We start from the raw sequence: 27,710 nt of genomic DNA on the forward strand, positions 1-27,710 counted from the left end.
AAGGACAACTTGCCTCACTTCCTCCCCTAATCAGAGATCGTCACTCTTTTCCTTACTTATCTTTGAGCCAGAACCCACAAAATATTCACAGATTCAAATTTCAATGCCACTGTCTAACCTCCTCCTCCCCCAGAAGGAGAAATTTCAGATGCCACAGGTCCCTGCCGATCTGAAGGTATCTAATCCATTCAAAGATATGCAAAGACAAAGTGATGCAAGAAATCTACCACTACCAATTTTGGAGTTGATGTGTTAGAGCTCCCTTTATTAAGAAACCTATCTATACTTGACCTACTTCTACCTCTAAAAAGGGGAACCCGTGAGGTTTGTAGGGTGACATATATGCACGTCTACCAGCCCAGCCTGACTTACCACACTAACTAAAAAACCTGTGCTGTCTACAAACCTTTCCTTATCCAGATAATGGTATTAAATTCACCCCCACAAAATAGCATTGCTGCCACCTTTTGGTTTGTGGACCATATATATCAGTCTCAGGACCTGTCTATAACCATACACTTGCCAATGTTTATTTCTAGAATCTGCTGAATGGTTAGCATACCATTAAAAAGGACTGCCTCTCCATGGTAAGGCTCAGCTGCAAGAGAGAAAAAGGAGGGACCTTGTCTCCACCCCCATTTTCACTTGTGTAGGTCCGCAAGGTACTCAAGCCTAGTCTCTTGGAGATGCAAAAAATCATTCTTAAGCGTGTTGAAAAAAATCAATGGCCAAATAGCGAGCCACATTAATGGTGGCAAACCATCATTAAACATTAACAGCGTAAGCATTGCCTTAATTTTCTCTCAGCATTATATTGCATAACCCAGTGGTTTCCAAACTTTTGCAGTTCACGGCACCCTTAGAGTCTCCATAATTTTTTCAAGGCACCCCTCCAAAATAATTACCGAGCAGTCCTGTTTTAGTAGTAGTTGGGTCAAAAAAATGTAATAGGTATTTAGGTCAGGACAGAAATACTTATTTAGTTGTATGCAAAAATGCCCCTCTGCATACAGACACTCTGCCCCCTCTGCATCCACACACTCTGCCCCCTCTGCATCCAGACACTCTGCCCCCTCTGCATCCAGATACTCTGCCCCCTCTGCATCCAGATACTCTGCCCCCTCTGCATCCAGACACTCTGCCCCCTCTGCATCCAGACACACTGCCCCCTCTGCATCCAGACACACTGCCCCCTCTGCATCCAGACACTCTGCCACCTCTGCATCCAGACACTCTGCCCCTCTGCATCCAGACACTCTGCCCCCTCTGCATCCAGACACACTGCCCCCTCTGCATCCAGACACTCTGCCCCCTCTGCTTCCACACACTCTGCCCCCTCTCACGCTGTCCCCCTCCTCTGCCCTCTGTCACACTGTCCCCCTCCTCTGCCCTCTGCCACGCTGTCCCCCTCCTCTGCCCTCTGTCACTCTGTCCCCCTCCTCTGCCACGCTGTCCCCCTCCTCTGCCCTCTGCCACGCTGTCCCCCTCCTCTGCCCTCTGTCATGCTGTCCCCCGCCTCTGCCACGCTGTCACCCTCCTCTGCCCTCTGACACGCTGTCCCCCTCCTCTGCCCTCTGTCACTCTGTCCCCCTCCTTTGCCCTCTGTCACTCTGTCCCCCTCCTCTGCCACGCTGTCCCCCTCCTCTGCCACGCTGTCACGCTGTCCCCCTTCTCTACCACGCTGTCCCCCTCCTCTGCCCTCTGCCAAGCTGTCCCCCTCCTCTGCCCTCTGCCACGCTGTCCCCCTCCTCTGCCCTCTGCCACACTGTCCCCCTCCTCTGCCCTCTGTCACGCTGTCCCCCTCCTCTGCCCTCTGCCACTCTGCCCCCCTCCTCTGCCCTCTGCCAAAGGGTTGCCGCGGGCCAGCCAGAAAAAAAACCGAACAAAACAAAAACTTACAAATCCGCGCTGCACCGGGACCCAGCATCCTCCTGTCATGCAGCTTGTCAACTTAGATATCCGCGATCTTTGCTTCATCTAATTATCTAAGGTTATAATAACAGAGCAATGCTGGTGCTGTTGTATGGACATGGAAGGGCAGATAGTCAAAATATTCCAAACTGCAGGTTGGTCTGTCCAGGAGACAGGAAAGACATCTAACCCCACAAATTTCTGTGTAAAATGCAGATCAACAAATACTGTTGAGAAGTGAATCAATTATTTAGTTTATTACAACTGAGAATGCCAGGTGTTGAAAAATGTAATGTGGATTACTGAAGAATTTAGAGTTTTGGAGTCAGATAAGATAAGCTATCTGGGAATCAATCACCATATTGAAGTCACCATTGTGGGTAACCTGGCCTATTTATTGGTACTAGTCTTTGAAAAAGGACCTTGATCCCACACTCTGTCCCAATGTCCCACATTGGGAACATAGAGTGAAGCAAGCGTGAATACAAGATTACTTAAAGTGTCAGGATGATAACTTTGCCTACCAGGTCAAAAACTGCTTTATCAGCCACAAATAGGATTATGTTGTGGATTGCTGTGCCAATCATTTTCAATTTACAAATGAAAAATAACTTCATGTGGAAGTATTATATCTGAGTGAAGGATTCAGCTGGATTAAGGATTCTTTTTGTCAGATATTTGCTATGGTATAGTGAAGTAAATATACAAGCATTTCATAAGTGTCAAAGGCTTTTATTGACAATTACATTAAATTTATGCAGTCAATACTTGCAGTGTTGACCCTTCTTTTTGAAAGTCTCTGCAATTTGCCCTGGCATGCTGTCAATCAACTTCTGGACATTCTTGCCTAATCAATGCTTGAAGTTTGTCAGATGTTGTGGATTTTTGTTTTGCCACCCGCCTCTTGAGGAGTGACCACAAGTTCTCAATGGGATTAAGGTCTGGGGAGTTTCTTGGCCATGGACCTAAAATTTCCATGTTTTGATCCCTGAGCCACTTAGTTATCACTTTTGCCTTATGGCAAAGGGCTTCATCATGCTGGAAAATGCATTGTTCATCACCAAACTGTTCTTGGATGGTCGGGAGGAGTTGCTCTTGGAGGGTGTTTGGGTACCATTCTTTATTCATGGCTGTGTTCTAAGGCAAAATTATAAGTAAGCCTACTCCCTTGGCTGAGAAGCAACCCCACACATGAATGGTCTCAGGATGCTTTACTGCTGGCTTGACACAGGACTGATGGTAGAGTTCACCTTTCCTTCTCCGGAGAAGTGTTTTTCCAGCTGCCCTAAACAATCTGAAAGGGGATTCATCAGACAAAATGACTTTACCTCAGTCCTCAGCAGTCCAATCCCTGTACATTTTGCAGAATATCAGTCTGTCCCTGATGTTTTTCCTGGAGAGATGTGGCTTCTTTGCTTGCCTTCCTGACACCAGGCCATTCTCCACAAACCTTCACCTCACTGTGCGTGCAGAGGCACTCACACCTGCTGCTGCTATTCCTGAGCAAGCTCTGCACTGGTGGTGGCCCGATTCTGCAGCTGAATCCACTATTAGGAGACGGTCCTGGCACTTGCTGAATGTTCTTGGGCGTCCTGAAGCCTTCTTCACAACTATTGAACCTCTCTCCTTGAAGTTCTTGATGATCCAAAAAATGGTTGATTTAGGTGCAATCTTACTAACAACAGTATCCTTGCCTGTGAAGCCCTTTTTGTGCAAAGCAATGATGACTGCACGTGTTTCCATGCAGATAACCATGGTTAACAGAGGAAGAACAATGATTTCAAGCACCACCCTCCTTTTAAAGCTTCTACTATGTTATTCTAACTCAGTCAGCATGACAGAGTGATCTCCAGCCTTGTTCTTGTCAACACTCTCACCTGTGTTAAAGAGAGAATCACTGACCTGATGTCAGCTGGTCCTTTTGTGGCAGGGCTGAAATGCAGTGGAAATGTTGTTTTTGGGATAAAGTTCATTGTCATGGCAAAGAGGGACTTTAAAATCAATTGCAATTCATCTGATCACTCTTTATGACATTCTGGAGTATGTGAAAATTGCCATCATAAAAACTGAGGCAGCAGACCTTGTGAAAAATAATATTTGTGTCAGTCTCAAAACATTTGGCCATGACTGTGGAGGATATTGGAGTTCTCTAATAAAAATAGGGTTTTCAGAAAGCGCTGAAAGATTTGAAGGCTGTGATAGAGTTTGATTGGATGTAGTAGGGGATTCATAAGTGGGTAACGACATGTGAGAAGCCCTGTAGATCGAAGAGAGGTGATTAGTATAGACAAGGTGAAATACAGATCAGAGATAGATCTAAGATGGCAAGTAGGAGAGTATTATGAGATAATATTTGAGATGCATGAAAGGTTGGAGTTGTCAAGAGCTTTGTAGGTAAGAGTGAGTCATTTGAAATGGATTCTCAAAGACACAACAAGCCAGTGTAGTAGTTTTGGAAAGTAGTAGAAAGTATTTAAAAAAGATTTAAAAGGTAGTTGGCAAATGAGGAGAAGTGAGACAGGAAGATCAGTATTGCTTCAGAATTTAGGATGGATTGAAGCTGGGATAGATTGGTGAGGGGAATGCCAGATAGGAAGAGGTTGCAATAGTCAAGGTGGGAAATGATGAGAGAGTGCATAAGAGTTTTGGTAGCATCTTGGGTAAGAAAATGGTGTATTCTGGCAATTTTCTTAAGGTGGAAGTGACAGCAGTGGGAGAGAGACTGAATGGTACCAATAGAGCAAAGTATGTAGTGTTACATTAAGGCAGCATATTTGGAAGACTGAGGAAATTTTGGTGTTTTTGATAATGAGATTTGAGGAGAGGTGTTGAACTTTAGGGTCTATTGGGACATCCATGTTGCAATAGCAGAGAAACAGTTGGATATGCAACTACAGATAGAGGTCAGCAAAGGTGAGGTAGATTTGGGTATCATCAGCGAGGAAGGTGGCTCTGGAGCCCAAATGAGTAAATTAGTTCCCCAAGAGAACAGGTGTACAAGGATTAAAATAAAGGGACAATAACAGAGCCCTAAGGAAGCCTGATAGATAAAGGAATTGGAGGGGAGGATGTAGCAGTGGTAGAGACACTTAGGACTTGATTCAGGAGCGTATATGCACACAATTACTCTGCACATGCCCAATACTGGACCTTACACCACACAGCGTAGCAGCTTTCAATTCTTCTTTGAGCGCAAAGGACAGATTATGACAGATTCTGATTTCAGGGGTGGAATGGGATGGGGAAGAAACGGATTTACATAGTCGATGTACAATAAGGCTTTGCCAAGCTCACACAGCAGCATCAGATTCAAGCTTTGGGCATCTCAAATGTACGTGATTTTTAGGCATGTCACTTACACTAGCTATGAGTCTAGTGTTAGTGCCGATTACTAGTGAAAACGGCTACGTATGCATGCTATAACATGTGTTTGCAATCAGGAGCAACTGTTAAAATGTATTTTATGTAAAGTAGACATGAAGAACATCCTAATGTAATTTATGGAAAAATAAAAATGTAAAAAAAAAATATTTTTTCTTTTTTAATGTTTTACATTAATGAAAACAGATGACATCAATTGAATATTTTTTTTTCTGTGCTTTCTTTTGTGACTTTATATGCCACATAGATCTTTTAAGTATCCTGCAGTGTCTTGTCTTTTAGAGCAGAGACGACCTAAACACATATTAATCAACAAACTTTTCTTCAGATACGCTTCTTGTTCAATTCAAACGTGAATATAACCAATGAATGTGCATTTGGTAATGAATTTAGATCATTGAAACTTTTGTGAGTGTAGTTTCAGTGCAATATTTGGGAGGAAACCTGATTGCGAAGAGTCGAATGGAGTGAGAGAAAAAAATGAGGCATTTGTACACAAATCAACTCAAGTAGTTTGGAAGCAAAAGGGAGGAGAGAAATAGGGTGATAGTTGCAGATAAATGCTGGGTTGAGAATTTTTTGGGGGGATAGGGGTAATTAACACAATTTTAAAGGAAGATGGAAAAGTGCCTGTGTGGAGAGATAAGTTAAAAAGGTGAACTAGAGTTGGGCAGAGAGTGAGTAAGGGGGAGGAGGTGCAGGTGGGTAGAGAAGCAAGGTGAAGAAGGCAAAGAAGTGATGGGATTTAGAAATCTGGGTAGATATTAAGTGAAGTTTGGTTGCAAGACTTCCTCCAGTGGTGCTCAACAGAGTGGTACACTTTTGCAAATAGCGGGTCTAATTGGTGTGCTACTGTTGAGGTTTGGGTCATTGGAGACTGTATGTGATGGCTGAAACTACATTGTCTAAGGCTGAAGAGAGAGTTTTGTTGTAGAAAGGATCAACTTGATCAGGGCAGGACACTGTAGTCATAAGAAAAATTAGCTATTTTAGCGAAAATGAGAAATGCATGGGGTCAAGAGTATTCAGGTGTTGCCTTAAGGAAAGGTCAGGCTGAAAGAAAGCTAGCTTTTTGGAGAACAGGATTGGCAAGATAAAGAAACTACAGATGAAACAGAAGTGTGAGAACAAGGTAAAAGCATAGGAAATAAGTGAGGCAAGCAGCAAAGTTGTCAAAGAATTGGGAAACTGGACCTCTGGGGTGATAAATAACAGCAACACGAAGGTGGAGAGAAGAGAAAAGATGTATAATGAGGACTTTAAAGGAACATAAATAGAGGGAGGTGGGGGTGGGAGTGGAGATCTCAACTACAAGCATTAGCTGAGAAGCATATGGTGCTGGAGACCAGGACCTCTGAGATAGGCACAGATACAGGGTAGATGGAATACGGAGGAGCCAAATAATCCAGCATGTTAGCACGCTACAGGACATGAAGATCTGGCACCATACTGCTAGAACAGTCTGGAGGATGAAGTGCCAAGCAATTAGTCAATGGCTGAATAAGGAAACTAATACAGAACGGATTTGAGCAGACCCGATATCCAAGATGACAGGCGACATCGGACGGCAGAGTATCGGAGCTACAGCAGGGAGACCCAACAGTGGAGGCCAGGAGTGCACACTGGACCTTGTTAAGTCAGACGGAGTGTCCGGCGCGTGACAAATATTGTTAACATTCATCCACTCCAGTTAATAGACAGAGACTGTGACTCGACATTCCGGGCCCCAGAAGTTCTAGTAAAACCAAGGGATAAGGGATAACTTTAAATGATAGCATAATCAAGATCCAAAGAGTTGCTAATATCGCTGAGAATACCTGATTTACTTTTATAGGGTTGTGGTTGGAAAGGCAACCTACTTAATGTATGGTAATAAACAGATAAGTAAGTATATATGATGTCAAGAAATGCAAACAGAGAGTGTACAAAGATTCAGCCAGTGTGTGTTACAGTTTGATAGTATAACTTAAGATTCCCTGAATTTCTTCTGTGCTCATGGTACTTGGTCCGTTTGTACCTGTGAAACCAAGACATGTAACTACAAGGGATTCCAAACAATGTTTTGACCTAAAAGATTCTCTGAAATACCCTCATTAATCCATTTTTTGTAATTTTATTTATTCTATTTTGTTGAAGTCCAATGGGATATCTGTAATACTTTGTAAATAGATTAAAGAACTATACAACACAAATTGCACACTGAGAGCAGTCAGCATTCATAACTGTGAACGGAATTGACCTGAACAAGCTGAACACTCCTATTTTAGCGGAAGCCCATCCAGGCTGTAAACATTTTGTGCTGGTTATAGATTTTAAGGGAGACAGGTCAATCAATTGTAGTCTCAAGGTAACTGAGACTTAACGGTTTGGGAAATGTACTTGACGTAATGCAATTTGTTTGCTTAAAGCACCGTGGAGCATTACATGTATGGCATTGTGACATATTAGGTTTCTCTTTCAATGATTGCTACAGATGTCACTTGGCAAACATTTTGAAGATGCAAGCAGAGGACATAAAGATAGTGGGATCATGAATACATGAACAAGGAATGGCAAATCATTCACAAAGTTTGTTTTTCATTTAGTGTCTGAAATCCCACCTTGTTGAAAGCAATGTTCCATCTTATAAGGTTTTCATCAATTATTAGGTTCGGTGTAGAATGTTTTTGATCAAATCTTCCAATTTTCACTCCATCTAATGTATGGTCAGGATATACAATCCAGTTTAAAATTTGAAACGTTGAGTTCATGTCTCCTTTTTCATCAAAATGAATCTCATTTCCGACATTATTTAGGAATTGAACATACTTCAAAGCCTTATGAATCTGAAGAAATAAATGAAAATATAAATGAATAACAGCAACTTGTTATTAGCATTGAATATCTTTTGGATATGTTTCAGGAATTCCACTAGAAATATCTCAAAATGTTGTTTTTTCTCTCTAAAATTCAGTACAGATATGCCTAGCTTGACAAAAGATGCCATGTATATTTTACTTCATTTGATGCTCTAAACAAGCAAGTGGTGGGAATTATAGAAAAAAAACATCTGAACAAATGGTCAAATGCATGAATGAATGATAAAAGCAATACTGGTAGTAGGTCAGATGTTTTGGAGATCTCCAATTAATCACAGGTGTTGAAATCAAAATGTTGTATTAATTGTCTGACATACTGATGAATAATTAGATAAATCTATAACAATCCAGTATGAAGAAGGCAACAGATCCCTTAAACAGAATGGATTATTTTAGTAAACAGGTTTTTTTTGCTGCTAATATGGTGGTGCTATACAAATAAATGATGATGATAATAATAATAAACTACATTTTATCTTGCAAAGGAGGGGACTATATTGCCTCTATTTCTAGATTAGAGGTTACATTGATTAATGAACTGAACATGCTTTACCAATGAGCCTCAATGTTGACTTTGATCTATGGCCCTTTTTAAATGGAAGATGAAAAACTAAAACTTCCTGGCCAGGTTTATTATATTTTTATATTACATTTTTACATTAAACTGTCAGTTGATTTTTCCTAATGATATTTGTCAGTATTAGGACACTCACAGCCCAGAATTCCTTTAAGCAATTTTATACTCAAAGCACATAAATAGCTTGGAATTACAAAATCTGTTTGCTTTACATGTGATATTTATCATTTAGTATTGTGAACATTAGCACACATAAATATTGTTTTACCAAACGTGACCAATGAATATTTTTAACAATTTTTTACTGTATACATATATATAAATTAAAAATATTAAATTGGCCATTTCCTAATTTTTTACACGTTTGACCACAAAGGAAACTATACCCTATAGATAATCAATTAAACTCTACTACATAGAAACTTATAAGGAAATACAATTAACTATGCTATAAATATAAGTGGACTTCACTCTTTATAATAAAAATTCACAAAGAACGATTACTCTATCAATAATATAATGCAGAAATAGTTTTATACAAATATGTTTAAGTTTATTTTATAAATAAACATTTTTATTTGAAATAATCAATAAAGTTAATTAACCTGAGAAGCCTTAAATATCAGCAGAGTGGTCTGACACACATCCTTATGGACGAAACGTATTTGAGATTACATAATAAATGCAGATTGCTCCTTAACAGCCACTGTACAACAGGAAGTTCATGTAGCTCACTGTGCATTCTAGCATTCTCTCAGGGACATCTCTGGGGAACACTAACATTGTAACATCTTCCTACAGCTGAAGACACTCAAGGTGGACCAAGAGACCTCATCAGCAGACATGGGAGCCATGTTAGGGAAAGTTTCAGAGTGTTTCCTTTAATAGATGATTGGCTTGAGCTTACCAATGAATTGATTGACAAATATTTTCTAAAGATTCAGAAACATGTTTTTATGTTTCTGCTATGTTACTTGCATTCTACTATTTTGTTCATTGCAACTTGTTTGGGTTTCTAATAGAGATGCACAGGCTTGTTTTTCTAAAAACCGAGCCTCCCTGAACATAGCAAATCCGAGAACCGAGCTGAATCAGCTCTGTGCTCTCCCACTTCCTCAGAAAAGACATCGAGGTCAAACATCATTGTCACACTGTAGGATCTCGCTGGCTTTGGATTCCATAAGTATTCTCCAGCGCCATTGCTCACACAGAAACAGGAGGGGTAGCATCGTTCTTGTCATTCTCCAATCTCCAGTGCCAAATCTCACACAGGCACAGGAGGGGTAGCATCATTATTGTCATTTTCCAGTCTACAGTGCCATTGCTCACACAGACACAGGAGGTTTAGCATCATTCTTGTCACTCTCCAGTCTCCAGTGGTATTGCTTAGTGCCATTGTACACACAGACACAGGAGGGGTAGCATTGTTGTTGTCATCCCAGTTGAAAAGCGGATCACAGACACCATGGCGATTATGCTAGTATTAGATCTGCATCCAATATCCACAATTATTGCAGCAAGTTTTAGACACTTAATTGAGGTCCTGTGTCCCCATTGCCAAATTCCATCTAGGAAACCATTTTACTAGACAATCAATTCCACACCTGTACCACGAGGTTAGAAAAAACCTAATTATTGGGCTGCAAAATGCCATTCTAACCAATGTACACAGATATGTTGACAAACGGAACTGGGCAAACTAATCATTATATGACAGTGACAGCCTACTGGGTTGGTGAATCACCTTCAGTAGCAGGAACAGCAGCAGCATCTAACAAAAAATGCCGGATCTTTCAGAGGCAGGTTACTCTGTGTATCACTGGCTTCACTAAGGCATACAGCTGACAACCTGTTAGAAAAACTAAGGGATCTCATTGCAAAATGACTTATCCTGCTTGAACTCTCCTCAGGACATGTGATTTCTGAGAACACCACCAATATTATGAGAGCATTACAGTTGGTTGAATTCCATCACATTCCCTGTTATGCTCACACAATCTACTTGGTTGTACAGAACTTTTTTAAAAATGACAGGGACATGCAGGAGATGATGTCTGTGGCCCGAAAAATGTTGGGACATTTTCGGCATTCAGCAACAGCATGTAGTAGATTGCAAGAGCTGCAAGAAGAATTTAATTTGCCCTGCCACCAACTGAATCCACAGGTGGTAACAGCTTGAGTCAAGTGATTTTCCTAATTAGACTTTGGAAAAGCAGCTCGAGAAATTGAAGGAGGAGATGAAACAAAGCAATTCCGCTAAGTATCATGGACTTTTACATCAAGTACTTTATTTGCTTTGCCAGGATCCAAGAGTTATTAAAATCTTGAAATCAGATTACTACATTTTGGCGACTATGCTTGATCCTAGGTTTACGAGCTATGTCTTCTCTTTCTTTCCAACTGACCCAGATCTCAAGAGATGCAATGAGCTCTTGGTGAGCAAGTTGACAGCTCAAGTGGTACATGACATAATGACGTCTCTTCCTGGCAGTTTCTCAGGCAACTGCTGCTTGAAAAAAACTTAGCTTTTCCAAGAGACCCAGTGGTGATGCAGATGAGTCAGCACAACATTTTGACATCAGGTCTGGTCTAAAAGAATTGCCCAAAAATCGAGACACCTCGTACTATTAACATCCAAACAATGGTGAAGGATTAATTTTAATGACAGCATACAAACAGACACGTCAGACAGTCCCTTTACATACTGGGAGGAAAAATAGGCAATTTAAAAACCCATGTACAAACTTGCTTTGCAATACCTAAGCTGCCACCCTCCAGTGTGTACTATGAAAGAGTTTTCAGCACAGCCGGAAACCTTGTCAGCGATTGGTGTAGGAGGCTACTTTTTAGAAACGTGTAAAAGATGATGTTAATCAATATGAACTACAAATTCCACAGGGTAGGCCTTTACTGGCAATTACATCAAAGTACAAAGACTAATGTAATGATGGATTCCAGCGGTGATGAATTAATATTGTGTGAGTATGATGTACACACTGATGAGGGGGAGGATGGGGTGAGGATGATGACATTAATATCTTTCCACTGTAGAGTTCATTAACAGTAATGTTAGCTTAGCTGCCTTAAGCCCATTGGTAGCTTGGTTTGTGGGGGCCAAACAAACCAAGCACTTCAGTCCTTGTCGCTGAAGTGTTTGGTTTATTAAACTGTACATGTCCTTTTTAGCATATGAGTGGGTGGGCCCAAAGACAATTCCATCTTGCTCTGTTTTACATTTTGTCCTTGGTCTATCAGCATGTGTAACAGTCGACAGTTCAGGTGTCAACTGTTCAGGTGTTATTAGGTCACCAATTCACATGGTGGACAGTAAGATTAGGTAGACTTTTCAATGTTGACAGTATTATTATAGGGCTAGGGCTATGGTTAAAAACAGGTATAGGGACTGGGATAGGGATATGTCTAGGGATAGGGCTAGGGATAGGATAGGGACAGGGATAGGGATAGCGACAGGGTAAGGGACAGGTCTAGGGATAGGGACGGGACAATGTTAGGCACAGGTCTAGATATAGGGACAGGGTTTGAGTTAGGGATAATACTGTCTACATTTCAATTGTCAACCTAATAAATACTGTCTACATTTCAATTGTTGCCCTAATACTACTTTCGATTTCATTATATTGTCAACTTTATAACCTTGTCTACTCTACTGTCCATCAATCATGTTATGTCAATCCAACATAAGGGTTTATGTCACTGCTGTGTGGAAATGTTTCATATATGTGCAATAAACTGCCGTATGTTTGTGCTGTTGCTCTGTTGCTTAGTAACCATTCAACTCGCTGCAGTGTTTGGCCTAAACTGGGTGAAAATAATATTGTGACCTGTGAGGTGGTCAAAATTGTCTGGAAATAACTGGAAATGTGGTAACAAAAAAGGAGCTAAATTATGTGATTTTAGCATTTTTTTTTTAATTTTTGCAAAAAAAATACAGATCCAAAACCAAAACACGTGAGAGCGGTTTTGCCAAAATTAAAACACACAAAATTAATACAGATCCAAAACCAAAACTAAACCAAAACACTGGGGTCAGTGAACATCCCTAGTCTCTATATACATTATTCAACTACCATAGAACCACCATAGAACTTTACTTTTAGGAGATCACTATCACCATACGTACTATGAGATTAAACTTTTCATGATTACTAATAGACATAAGCCGACACCAGAAACATTGCAGAAACAGAAGTTGCTCAATCAATTCATAGATTCACAGCAGATGCTTGAAAGAGTGGGGTTATCCAGAAAGAAAAAAAAACAGAAAACAGAGAAAACTCCTCCTGTTGTGAATCAGTAAAAGAGCTGCTACTTGTGCATAATAATGCAGAATTCTCAGTTAAGCAAATGTATGTTATGCTACCTGTCCCGTCAAGGTGCTTCTGCTAAGAGGGTGGTCCTAACTCTAAAAAATGAGCGTCTCTACATATTGGTTCATACCTTCATGTGTTTTTAAATTGAGAGCCAACTTACCAATAGCTACCCCAGGAGCCTCCAAATGTCGATAGAAGACCAACAAACCCTATCAGCTACTGATACCAAACATAACAGATATGGAAGTTGCTTAATCAATTTATAGGTTCACCAGATACGCCAATAATACAAACATAATATTACATAGTTACACATAATAATGTATACATTTTTATCTTTGATAAGAGCTAACATTTATTGATGATTTTGTTTAGGTAATGGGAAACAAGCAATAAAGGAATTTGCATCAACAGCAACAAAAACACTAAGGGGTAAATTTATCAAGCTGCGGATTTGAAAAAGTGAAGATGTTGCCTATAGCAACAAATCAGATTCTAGTTATTATTTATTTAGTACATTCTACAAAATGACAGCTAGAATCTGTATGGTTGCTATTGGCAACATCTCCACTTTTTTAAACCTGCAGCTTGATAAATTTACCCCTAAGTACTTATGAATCTACAGCATTTTTATTTTATTTTTTTTCCCCAAAAAATTTTTGCTGTAAAAAACTTCTTGAAAGCATTTAATTAGTGTTTGCAAGTGTGTTATATGTATAAACATTTACATATCAGTGTTCTTTCTACTTATAAACCAACCTAGATATGATGAAATCAACACACATAAGATCCTCATATGTATTTGGTAAACTTTGAACCGTTTTTATGGACATTTGTTCTTTCAGTATAATGTTGGCTCAGCAAATATTGCAAATAAATACAGCAATTGATCTGATACATATACCCCTGCTTCTAAGTGAAAACATTACTTATAAACCATTTAAAAGTACAGGATTTTAAAAATAAAAAGAGGTAAATATGATCATGTGGCTGGATCAGTTATAAAAAACTTATTGCAATAATGTATTTAAATTATTAGCACAGTGTGCCAATTTATATTGTCTCAAATGTACTGATTCTTGATACTGTGTTTTAGAAATGTACTTATTTTATTATATTGTGTTATATTTCTGTATAGGAAATTAATTCATTTCTGAGGTATTGATTTGTAACTTCTGAAACAGAATGTCATGTTTGGATTTGCATAACTTTTATAAAGAAAGTCCCTCTTGTTAATTAGCCCTTTTCCTCTCAATGGCCAACACGTCTGTTTAGCTGGTATACACAGCAGGGGGGGGGGGGGGGGGGTGGGCGTTGCCTTTCTGTCTTGTGTGCCTTGTCTTCCTGCCTCTCAGATCCTGTCTGACCAGCAAGTTTTAGGATATAGCAAATTAATGTAAATTGTGTTAACTTGGCATTGCATTTAAATCCAAATATATTGCATCCTGAATACTAAAAGTAACTCAGACATGTTGGAGCCAGCTAAGTTCAGAGGGCTGTCACAGAACTAGGAGGGCGTAGCTTACTGGGTTCAGCAGTACTCACCAATGAGGCGCGGAGTCTAACGTGTCCCAGGTCTTCGCCAGGGACCCCCGCAAGGGAGTTTGGACTTCGCTGCGAGAGACACGCAGGTCGCGGTCCTCAGAGGGAGCACCCAGTGAAGCGTGAAGATGGAAGAGGAGTCAGGTGGTCAAACAAGCCGGTCAGATACCAGGAACACGGAGGATGGAGAATAGTCAAACGTAGACGGGTCGATACACGTGGAATCCAGAAACAGAGGTAGTCAGGAACATAGCCGGGTCAATACACAGGAATCCAGAACAGGGGTAGTCAGGAACGTAGCTGGGTAAATACACAGGAATCCAGAACAGGGGTAGTCAGGAACGTAGCTGGGTCAATACACAGGGAAGCACTGGGAATAATCTAGTAACGCTGGAGCTCAGGAGACCTAATACTCTGGCACTCATTAGGTGCCAGAGTCTGAAATATATAGGAGAAGGGGGGCAGGACTACCTACGGCGGTGGTGACGCTGAACACCACCGCCGGATACTGGTAAGCAACGGGACGCACGGCTGCTGGGACCCGGAAGTGACGTCCGGTTGCCTAGCAACCTAGTTGTTCTGAGGTGTGGACCCAGCTTTTCAGTACCTCCACTCTGCCCGCTCCCCAACAGCTCTGGCCAGCATGATAGGCCAGGGGGGATCCATTCACAGCAACCCAGATTTATAGGAAGAGGTCAGGGGTACCAACCCAAGTGCACTAGCAGCGACTGTTACCAAGAAGGACCGCGATTGTGAATGCTGCTAAGGAGTCCAGTGGTGGCAGCATCGAAAGCTCCTCGTACTACGGCACGGGCATCAGTCTGGAGATCCGAGTTATACAGGAGAGGAATAGCTGCAGCCAGGAGAACACACAGGATGTCTGAATACACCGACATGTCCCGGGCTGACCTTGAGATTCTGTGCAGTGGGTAGGACATTGATATCAACCATTTGCTAAACAGGGTGGAGATGAGAGAGGCGCTGAGGAAATGGCACTGACGACATGGTACCCAGGTGGAGAAAACTGATGACGGCAGTGGCCAAGGCAATGGCCCAGTTGATGACCCGGAGCTAGGTGAACCAGACCGCCAGACAACAGAGACTCCTACTCAACAGACTGTATCCGCACAACCAGCCTGTCTGTCCTATGATTAGCGCAGTGCCGCCGGGCTAAAGATCCAGCTGGTGGCCTTAAGGGACAATGCAACTGCAGCGGAGCAGGCACAGGTCATCAAGGCATGGCACCAAGAGGAAAGGCACCAGCTATGCAACTCTATGGGATCAGGTCTGTCATCCCTACTTATCCCTAATTTTGAGGACTGTGTTGGGAATATTGATGAGCACCTGCAGGTATTTGAAAAGCCCTGCAGTTTACATGCCTACCCAGAGAGGAATGGGTTAAGCATTTTGTGCCCACACTACAAGGTCGTGCAGTGGAGGCCTTCTGTGGAGTCCTTGGGCGCTTAACTGGTGAAGGTAAGCCTTTAGAGACTGTTTCCACCCCTGCTAGCCCAATGGAGTGTGGTGGGTTGAAGGTGACTTGGAGGTAAAAGTCATTTCTGTGACCAAAAACATGTGGAGAAACCTGCAGTCTGTAAAAGTGGGACCCCTGCAGGACTGAGAGATTCATGGGTCTCCATAACTGTAGTGAGTCCCCATCTTACTAATCCTGCTGCAGTATTGCAGGGTTGCCCTCCCAAATTTACTGTGGCAGATGGACTGGAGAAGGAAATGTCTGTCACAAGGGTGCATCTGGACTGGGGAGGTGAGCAGGAGTTGTGAAATATTGCATTATGGATGGCCTCCCAACTGATGTTATCTTGGGCAACAATGTTGGGGTGGAATTGTGACCACATTACTCAACTCCATTACCTGGAGCCACATTGCCTGACTATTGTCTTCAGCATCTACACCTGCACAACCCAGCCCAGAGGAAAAGACCACAGCTGCTAGACAACAGCCATCGCCACCAACCACAGCTTCAGCCAGCCCAGAGGAAAAGACTCCATCTGCTATTTCTTTAAGAAACACCCAGCTCTTTGCCTCTGGAAAGACTACGTCCCCTAGCAACGCAGAGGAAGTTGTCTCCTGCCAACCTAATCTTGTGGGGGTGTCTGGTAATGCTCCTGACCCTAGCAGTATGTCAGCTCCGGCAGCGAGTATAGCTGACCACAGTGACATCCCTTTGACTGACCCCACTTTGATTGACCATAGCAACCCCAACATAGACCCCACTGCAGAGTGTCCTGACTTAAATGATAGCGAGGGCTGCAGGGAAGAGTTCAGGGCAACTCAGCTCTCTGATCTCTCAATGAAATTCATGAGGCGCCCGACTGGTGGAAGCTTTCCAGTGATGGGGGTGGGGAGGGTGACCTGGCGTAAAGGGTTGTTGTATCTTGTATCAAGGAAGGTATATGGGGATAGACCAGTCCAAGAACAAGTTCAACTTGTGGTACCACTGAGCATTCGCGCACAAATGATGTCAGTTGCCCACAAAATTCCTATGGCGGGACACCAGGGAAGAGACCGAACAATGATGCGCCTGGAACAGAACTTTTTCTGTCCGGGAATGTTGAATGACGTCCGGGCCAATATTTGGAGAAACTTATCAGCGAGTGGCTGTGGACATAATATGACCCTTGCCTGTGCCCTGTAGATCAGGGAAGAAGTAAATCCTCACCATGGTGCACTATGCTACCCAGTACCCAGAGGCTGTAGCTCTGTCCTCCATAGCTGCAGAAAAGTAGCGGACGCGCTGCTAGGAGTATTTAGCAGAGTAGGGTTCCCTAGTGAGATCTTAACCGATCAAGGAACACAGTTCATGAGTGAACTGGTCCAGTGTCTCCGTGCAAAGTTTGGATTGTGGAAACTTCATACTGCCCCCAACCACCCCCAGACTAACTGACTGTGTGAGCAGTTCAATGGCACTATGAAGCACATGCTACAGACATTTGTAACTTCGAAGGGGGAGTACTGGGAACGCTACTTGTTGCACCTCCTGTTTGCTTATCGGGAGGTGCCGTAGGAGTCTATCAGTTTCTTCCCCTTCAACTACTATATTGCCTTAGAGTCTGTGGATCTCTTGACCTGTTTTGGGAGTCTTGGGAACGGGAACTACCCACCCAGGATGTCTCTGTGGTGGAGTATGTGTTGAAGCTCAGAGATCGGTTAGAGAAACTTTTGGGGTTCGTGCAGGCTAACCTAGCAGAAGCGCAGGTGAAACAGGAGACTTGGTATGATCAGGGCGCACGTGCCAGAGTATTTGAGGTAGGGCAGAGGGTCCTTATTCTGATGCCCTACCAGTTTTACCAAAATGGGACATTTTGGTAAAACTGTGAGATCTCTATAACTCGCATGTTATAGCATTTAGATATAAGTAAAACAATAGTCTTTTAGTAAATAGCTTCAGGGTTTGGAATTCCCTAACTGTGCAAGCGTTAGTGGAAAGGGATGTCGACAGTTATCCCTCGAGGCTCTCAATTAGGGAATTCCAAACCCTGAAGGTATTTACCTAAAGACTTGTTTTACTTATATCTGGATGCCATCACATGTGTGTTATAGAGATCTCGCACTAATTCAAGTATCAGAATTTAGAATACCCTCATTGCTACAAAGATTTGGGCTACCTTTCTAAGGATTTTAGACTGTTGAAGGGGTCCGACCCATGTTAGAAGGTACTCAGGACATTTTGCTATAAGACCATATCAAAGATTAATTGTTTACACCTACCACAAGTCTATTATTCTGAAAATCTGTTTGGAAGCAGCTGCTCTGACTTTTTGTATTCTTGGCCTTTTTTGTGCTTTCGATTTTCTTTGTTTTTGTGTTTGTTTTGTTTTATTTCCTTGATTTGGTTATATATGGTAGACTCTTTCTACCATGCCATTGACTGCCATTTAGATTAAAAAAAATATTAATGTTATTTACATCCTGTGCACAGACAATTCACTCTATGGGGTAAATGTATCAAGCTTCCTTTTTTGCAGCAATTTTACATCAGCGCAAATCGCTAGAGATCAGCTGCGGTTGAGCCACCAAGTCACTATATGTATTAATTAGCGATTTGTAGTCTCAAATCAAAAATTGCTGTCAATCTCGAGCGAGTTGAAGCGATTTTACAAACTCTCCAATCACCTGTGTTTAGTTCTAAAATCGCTCTTTTCAAACCAATACTCATTTCTGATTGTTGGAAGTTTTGCATGCAAATATCACATGATTTTGATCTCACTAACATTATAAAAAGCAGGATACTTCCTCATTTAAGTTAATAGGAGTTTAAGTAGTATAGAGAGAGTAGTGAAAAGAGCAGCAGAGTGGTGATTGTTGGTAAAATAGCATTGAAATTGATATTTGTGGGGTTTTTATTCTTATTTGGTTTATCTGCCCTAGTTTGTCTCATTGGGCCTGATTCATTAAGCAATTTAGCCCAGAATTTGAGTAAGTTTTCTTACCTAAGATTTCTGGACAAAAACATGTTGCAATATAAGGGGTGTAAATTAATTTATTATTTTGCACATAAGTTAAATACTGTGTGTTTTTTCATGCAGCACACAAATATCAACGTTAAATTTCAGTGTACAAATAAGCTATCAAGTATTTATGTGCTACATGAAAAAACAGCCAGTATTTAACTTATGTGCAAAATAATAAACTAATTTACACTCCTTGTATTGCAACATGTTTTTGTCCAGAAAGAAAACTTACTCAAATTCTTGGCTAAAATTAGGTTTTTTGTTTTTTTCTGGTGAGTGATTTATTTTATTAGTTCCTGTATTTCTGTTTAATCCCTGTGTTTTGTTTGTCATTCTGGATGGTGAGAGGAAGGAGAGCTGTGGATAAGAGAGAGGAGCAAGGATGTAAGGTGGAGCAGGAGTTTGAGGAAGAGGCAGGGACTTCATTTGTGAAGACGAAGTCTGGGCGCAATGTGTGATTTAGTTTTGCAGAAAACTGTGCACTTATACACAGTGTAGTCCCAGTGTATAAGCGCATTTTGGACAGTATAGCTGTCAAGACAAAAACGAAATTTTGCCTAGCGCGCTGAGCACCGGCCCTGGGTGTGGAAGATGGGCATCCACAGGCTGGGCAAAGGCACCCGAGCCTGCAACCAATAGAACCCACTTTAAAGTTGTTTGCTATACATTTATGGCAAAGTGCCTTTTTTGTTACTGCAAATCATATAAGTGTCCATGTGCACATTGTGTTGTAAAAAATAAATATTTACTTTATGCAAACTGGTATTAGCAAAGTTGATTGACCTTAAGATGTTTAGATGAGCAATCTGGGCAAACTTGTGATAATCTTTTTATCTTACAATTATGCTTACATGGTTATTTCAAAACACATACACATACCCTTTAAATTAGGTTATATGTTTTTCCAACATAGTCTTATGATGTTGATTATGAAATTGATTCTACAAAAATGGATTAAAATAAAAAACAAGGTTACTGGTAATTACTAAACAATTTCACTTACTTAAGAAACATACTCACCTGAAAAATAAGTCTGGATGATCCTTTCTCTGACCTGCCTTTCCCCCCTCTGTATTATCCACATTGGCTGATGGAATGAGCTCTCCTGCATCGTCACTGTCTACTGCTGGTGTTAGGTGTATACTTTGATTTAGGGCCAAATTATGCAACAGACAGCACGACAGCACAATATCATCCACCTTAACTGGGGCATAGAGAAGCACACCGCCAAATGTATCAAGGCACCTGAATCTGGTCTTCAAAAGGCTAAACGCACGTTTTATCACCCCTATAGTGGCTGTGTGTGCCTCATTATATCTGTGTTGGGTGGAGGTTTGTGTTTTCAACAGAGGCATCAATATTCAGGACTGACACCGATATCCTGAGTCATCTAGAATGAAACATAAATACTTTTGGTTGATTAAAAAACCACATAAAAACACCAAACACAAAAATATAAAGCATACCCAGTAGCCATCCCTCGGGCATTTCCTTAAACTAAAATTTGTGATAGAGGGCTGACTGGGGCAAGATATAGGTATCATGGCAAGAACCAGGGAAGCCTGCAACAAAACTCATGATTTTCATGTTTACATCAAAGACCACAGACACAGTCATAGAGTATGAACGATGCCTGTTGGTATATACTTCAGCCCTTTCACAAGGTGGTCTCAGCCCAATGTGTGTACAATCTATAGTCCCCTAGACATTAGGTAATCCTGAGATCCTATAGAAAGCTCCCTTCAACTTAAGCAATTCAGAATCCTGTTGGGGGAAGCAGATATAGTTAAGCACCAGCTTATTAGGAGCACTTAACACTACAGACTCTTACCTTGAGAAAGTTGCCTGTGTGAGGCCTCCAACCTGGGAGCACATTGACTGGTATGAGCCAGTGGCAAAGAAATGTAAAGCACACATTAAGTTATGCACCTCAGTTAAAGAAGGGGAGCGATATGTTAATGACTCTAAATCAGTTTGCAAATGCTCATACAGCTACAGGAGGTTTGCTCTGCTGAGCCTAAACATTTCAATAATCTCCTGCTCTGAAAGGGAGTCCAGACTAAACCATATCCTAAAATCACATGGCCTGCGCAGCCTAAGAGGAGCCTGGTGCTGGGGACGTTCCTCTCTCCCTCTCTGTGCTGACTCCAAAATCTGATGTTGCACCAAAACATCCAACAACAAATTTCCTATCAGCTCCATTTTCAGTCACCCTCAGAGTAATGGTCATTTGGGGCCCTTTTTATAGTCATCATTAGCCTGCATAGACCAATGACTGATGTGTTTGCTAATCATGCCTATATAAAGCACCCTTGGCTGTCAGGGCCAGCTGGGACTTGTAGTGCACCAATACAAAATCAAAATAAACCATACATTTTGTTTTATCAATCAATCTATTAAAAATAGAACACTCCTGAAATACTCACCAATATCTGTGGTCTTCATCTGTAATGGATCCAATCTTGTAAGCTTAGAAAAATTAAAGCAGAAAAACTATTTTTTTTTTTAAAAAAAAAGCAACTTGTAAACACCAAAAAAAAGGGACACAATTTTAAATTGTAAAACTTAGGTCATTCATTGTATTGTACCTTATGTTAGGTTAACATTGGGCAGTATTGGATAGCTGATGTGTTTGCTAATCTCACCTATCCACCGCAGCGTGTTGATTCTGGCAATTTTAAGGCTGAAATCACGGTGATTGCAGCTTCATACATATGGCAACCTGTATTACTAGAGTGGGAAAACGCTGGAATGGCGATTTGTAGTGATTTACAGAATAGCGATTTTGAAAAACTCACTTTACTAATTTTTTACTATCAACTCGCCCTTTCATACATCGGCGACTTTAAACTTGCGGAGAAAAATGCGGAAAATGCCAAATCGCACCTTGAAACATTGGGTTGAGTACTAATTACCGAGTTGATAGACAAAATATGCCCAAACGTGACTTCACAGAGATGAATAAAATGCAGACTTACCTTAATATTGCAAGAAAACTATCCGACTGTGCTCCCCAACATCCCGATCAGAAGTAATAACGTAACTGCGTTTTTACGTCAATGAAATTGGTGACTGCCATATTAGAAGTTTTAAAACGGCAACTCCGGCTGACGATTTCTAACCCGATGCCTAATCCTAACCCTAACCTTAACCCGATTCCTAACCCTAACCCTATCTCTAACAAGATCCCTAACCCTAACCCTAACAGTGACACTTACCTTACATGACAGCCGGAATTGCCACTTTAAAAATGTCAATAATGCAGTCACCATTGATGTAAAAACACAGTGCCATTATTACTTCTGATCGGGATGTTGGAGAACACAGTTGGATAAGTCTGAATGTTTTAACTGTCGGTGAAGTCACGTTCGGGCATATTTTGACTATCAAGTCGGTGTTGGTGTTATCAGCACTGATAATATCAGTACCACTGGATACATTTACCCTTAAATCTTATTCATCTCTACAAGGCTCTGGCCACATTACCATCACATTTTCTGCGCCCTGGCAATCACTACTTTCTTTTGTTACCAGTCAGGAGGTTGGCAACCCTTCTCCCCCTCTCCTTATTCCCTTAGAGGTAGCAAATTCCTATATCGCATTGGGAAGCGGAGATTACCCACCTAGCATTTTGATATCTTCCCTGCACACACATGTTCTGTTCTAGCTAGTGACATGCGTATGTATAGTTTTTAAAAGAAAGTTTAATTTTTAAGTTTGACAGTCATAACTATCATTTGGCACATCTGCACTGGCATGCTGTTGGCATGCCCTTACTGTACATTGCAGGTGTTAATCCCTCCCCTGTTCTGCCCTTAAAGTTGTAGGCGGTCATAAGTGTCATTTGCGCTCAGACATGAATTTCATGCAATTGCGTTCATTGGCATAAGGTCTGTTTCCGAGCATATGCAGAGCTACTTCACGAAAAATATGGCACACAAATGGACTTACATCCAAATGTGAATCAGACTCCCAGGTATTAATGAATCAAGGTGCGTTTTTGGATTTCCAGCAATTTTCTCAGGCGAGTTTAAACTCGTTAATGTAATAATCGGCAATTTGATGCTAGACATGTGTTTCTTTCAAAATTGTCCGCTACAAATCACGGTCCCGACTTTTTCCCAATCTAGGTATACAAATCTCCAAATGTATGAAGCTGCAATTTTGCAAACTCGCCCGAGTTTGAATTCCAAATCACCAGACACAACACGCTGCTTTCTAAATGTGAGATTAGCAAACATCACTGTTACACTGCTGGGCTACACAGCTGCAGGACCCGGTGGCTCTATAATCAGATGATTTACAATTTTTTTGAAAAAAAGTGTGCTGTTCCCCCTCTAAAGACTATTAACGCTAGAGCTGCCAGCCTACTGCTGGTTGTGTGGAAATCAGGGAAAAAAATGCGTTGTGTCCCCCTGGTTTCCATGTAATCAGCACTAGGCAAACCAGCGGGGTAGGTGATACTATAGCAGGGGGACCCGCGGCAGGGGGTCCCCCTGCCATAATGACAACCAACACCAGGTTGTTCAGCACTGGGCTGGATACCCTAGGGTGTAGGGTCCTCAAAAAATCATGAGGGCCCCCCTATAGGAAGAACCAACCCAGTGCTGAAAGTACTATGGCTCTTCCTACACCCCTGGGAGGGTGGGCGCAGGGTAATAACAGTGCAAGAAAGTAGTAAAAATAAATAAAACACCATTTATGTTTGTGGAACTACAAGTCCCAGCCAGATGGCTGCCATTAACAGTCTGAACATGCTGGTGCTTGTAGAACTACAAGCACCTGTATGCTGAAGTCAGCCAGGGCACCACAAGTCAATATGCTCTGACACCCATGGCTTGTTGCGACCTGTAGTACCACAAAGAAAAATGATAAATAAATCACAACACCCTTATTACTACAACATTACTTTAATAAAAATAATAAAATTGCAAACAACACCCTCGATAATACACATCTATTTATTAAAAATAAAAAAAAAACAAATACTCACCAACAGATGTCTTCTTCTGTTCATAGAAGCTTGCAATCCAAATAGACTTGTAAACCATGTCAAAATAAATTATATTTCACAAAGGGTCCATGGAGTTGACCAAAATAATTTGTATTCCAAATAATCCAGGGAAAATATCTTCAGTTCTTCAGGTCCAAAGGACTCCCATTTTGAAATCCACCAGAAAACTGCTTGAATAAAATAACAGACCCTACATTTCCATACAGCCAGCAGTTGGCTGGCAGCACTAGGGTTAATGGTCTTTAGAGGGATGGACACCACGGTTTTTTTTAAAAAAAAATCATATGATTTATACTTTATAGAGCCACCGGGTCCTGAGGCTGTATGTTGTATTGTTAGATGTAGAAATTTTAATGTCTGTTATATTGGTGCTGACCTTTCCAGCAACGCAATTTAGTAGCCCTCCCCTGCTGGCCAATGTTAATATAACAGGAGGCACGATGTAAGTTTCAATAAAGCATTTTTTGTCTTTTAGAGGGGCAAAAATTAATGAATTTTTTTACGGGGAACTATTTTTTTTAATAAGAAATTAGTAACCCATATTTCCCTATACATTATACGTAAGGTTTTTTTTAAAGTTTTATTTAAATACAGTAGCCTACTCTTTCATCACCAGTGGGCCAATAATTATATTTGTATGATGTGGCAACACTCATACACTTTTACCAATATTTACAGATGGGGTGACCATTTAAACAACATTTTGTTGCACTAAAAGACGCTGCATTTTATAGGCATGATTAGCAAACATCATCCATTTGTGTGTGCATGCTAATGAAGCCTATAAAAAGGGACCTAAATGCCCATTACTCTGAGGGTGCCATGTTCAAACATGGTAGGAAAAGTCTTGTTGAGTGTTTTGGAGCAATATCTGATTTTGGAGTCAGCACCAACAGGGAGAAAGGAACAACCACAGCAGCGGCACCTTTTAGGCTGCGCAGGCCACGTGTTTTTTTGTTTTTTTTGGTGTTTTGTGTTTTCATGTGCGTTTGCAATCATCTACTTGTATTTATGTTTAATTGTAAGTGATTCTGGATATGGGTGTCTATCCTGGTTTATGACACCACTGTCATTGAGGGATGAAAAAACTTGCCTTTAGAAGTCCACATTCATGTGCCTTGATACATCTGACAGGGTCCCAGTCAAGGTGGCTGATATGGTGTGGTGCTGTATGCTGCATAATTTGACCTAAACCAAAGTATACCCCTAACACCGGCAATATACAGTAATGAACCAGGTGAGCTCATTCCAGCAGCTGATGTTCAAAATACAGAGCGGGGGAGTCAGGTCACAGAGGATCATCCATACTTATTTTTCGGGTGAGAGTAGTTTTAAAATAAGTGTAATTATTGTGTAATTACCAGTAACCTTGTTTTTAATTATTACCTATTATTGTAAAACCAACACCATTATGAACATCATACGTAAACACCATTAACCTTATTTTATGGGTATATGTATGTTTTTTTCAAATAATAATTTAGGCATTACTGAATGTTAAAACAATATAATAAGTGCACCCAAATTACCCAAGTAAACAACACAAGTTGCATAAAGAAAGAAAATATTAACTAAATAAATGCAAATAAACAGAAATAATAGTCTTTGTTGCTAAATCAAAAAAGGCACTTTGCCATAAAACCAAATAATATTTTTTTTTTTTTTTTTTTCTTTCATGCGGGCTCTGGTGACTGCTATGCAATGGAGTACTGGGCAAAGAAGTGGTTGGGAAGTGGTCTGACTGCTACCACCTGACGATGAGGGCACCGGTGCTCGTGCCATTATTTGCCCACAAATAGCCTCTAAATTGAAGGACGACTCACGGACTGCCCCAGTAAGATTGTTTACGTCAGTGTTCATCTGCACCAACGAGCTGTCAATCCTTTCCATACTGGTACACAATCACATTTGAATGTCCTGAATGCTCCAAAAATAGCGAAAGCCTCTGTTAAGCTGCCTTTGGATCCCCCTCAGAGAGACCTGGTGGAAGGTAACCAAGTTACCCTGCACATCACAAAATTGCTGTACAGCTTGTGCCAAATTAGGGACAGATGGCTGTTGTCCTTAGCATGGTGGGGGATTTGCAGGAGAGGCTGGTGGTACAGACTCTGCACGCTGCTGCACTTCAGTGACGTCTGGCACTGATTTCAGGGTCACATAAATGTCAACCTTGGATGTCTGGTGCCTCAATATCTTATGTGTCCCCAATTGTGCCACTTGATTCATGGGCTTGTGATGTTTCTTTAAAAAAAAAAAAAAAAAAAAACATTTAGTAATCATTGACAGGAGAAATGCATTTACCATATTTCACTTAAACCTGAAAAAAAACTAATGTTTACACATTATACAATGACAGCATAGACTGCAAGCTTATATTACATTAGTACAGATTGGTACATAAATTAACCAATTTCAGGCAAAGACTTTCAATGTGCTGAAAAATATTACATTTGCATGATGTTGCATTATTGTTTAACCATAAAGGAATAAAATAAGTTACTTTATACATTACTTACCAGCCTTAGGTTGTGACACCGGTCTGTCTGTGTCCTGCACATTAATCCCCTTGAGGAGCTCAATTAGGATCAGCTGCTTAAAGTCCTCCTCATATGACGTGTAGATCATCACCACAGTGGGCTGCTCTTCTCTCCTCTGCCATCTTTCCTTTGGCTCTGTATATTTGCGGAAACTTTCAATTGAACGCTTAAGGGGGCCCACCGCATTCACTGCATCACACAATTGTGACCACAGCTGTTTTTTGCGAGCAAACGTGGTCTTTGCAGCTCGGCTCCACAATATGCGCTCATACACCGGCATTACATTTTGAAAGCGGGCACAATTTTCCTCAAAACTGAAGTGCACATTGCGCCCGGACTTTGTTTTGCTTACAGAAGATCCTAAAGAAAAATATATCAGGGGCTAGATATTTGCTAAATATATATATGTGTGTGATATAAAACTGCAGCTGAATTGGGTATCGGCACACCCACAACAATCAGGATAAATACAAAAAACAACCAGCGCAAAGAAAATGTATCAATAAAAAATAAATAGACAGTAAAAATCAAACCAGCATGAGAATCACAAATCTAATTTATAATAAAAAGAGCAAAGCTCTAAATACAGATGAATAGTACTAGTATATATATATATATATATATATATATATATATATATATATATATATATATAAAATATACCACTAAAAGGCAATTATGTAAATAGGCAACTAAACATGAACATGGATATGCTACATGTATATTGCATATACATAGAAATGGTCAAAATGACCCAATATACATATACTTTAGACCAGGGGTGTCCAACCTTTTAGCTTCCCTGGGCCACATTGTAAGACGACGAGTTGGTTTGGGCCACACATAAGATACACTAACAATAACGATAGCTGATCATCCAAAAAAACCATAGAAAACATAGTTAACATATATATAGGAGAAAAAAAGTGATATATATATATATATATATATATATATATATCACTTTTTTTTCAAATCCCCCTATACTTACCTTTAATTGCCCTGTTCAAAAAATCCTCTGTAGTTATTATACTATAATCACTTTTTGTATTGTTTCAATGCAATATCAATAAAGTGCATTTAAGCC

General features: G+C 40.8%; 1 protein-coding gene across 1 annotated transcript in view; it reads right to left on the reverse strand.

Moving 5' to 3' along the window:
• LOC142108932 (vomeronasal type-2 receptor 26-like) overlaps positions 1 to 26,903 on the reverse strand; it is a 94,141-nt gene extending 67,238 nt beyond the window's left edge. The window contains exons 1-2 of the mRNA XM_075192909.1: positions 26,603 to 26,903; positions 7,893 to 7,987 (exon numbers count right to left, since the gene is read on the reverse strand). Coding sequence (XP_075049010.1) covers positions 7,893 to 7,987; positions 26,603 to 26,903 — 396 coding nt within the window. The remainder of the gene's footprint in view (positions 1 to 7,892; positions 7,988 to 26,602) is intronic.
• Between the last annotated feature and the right edge of the window lie 807 nt (positions 26,904 to 27,710).

Source organism: Mixophyes fleayi, chromosome 12, assembly GCF_038048845.1.
Source record: "Mixophyes fleayi isolate aMixFle1 chromosome 12, aMixFle1.hap1, whole genome shotgun sequence".
NCBI classification, from domain to species: Eukaryota; Metazoa; Chordata; class Amphibia; order Anura; family Limnodynastidae; genus Mixophyes; species Mixophyes fleayi.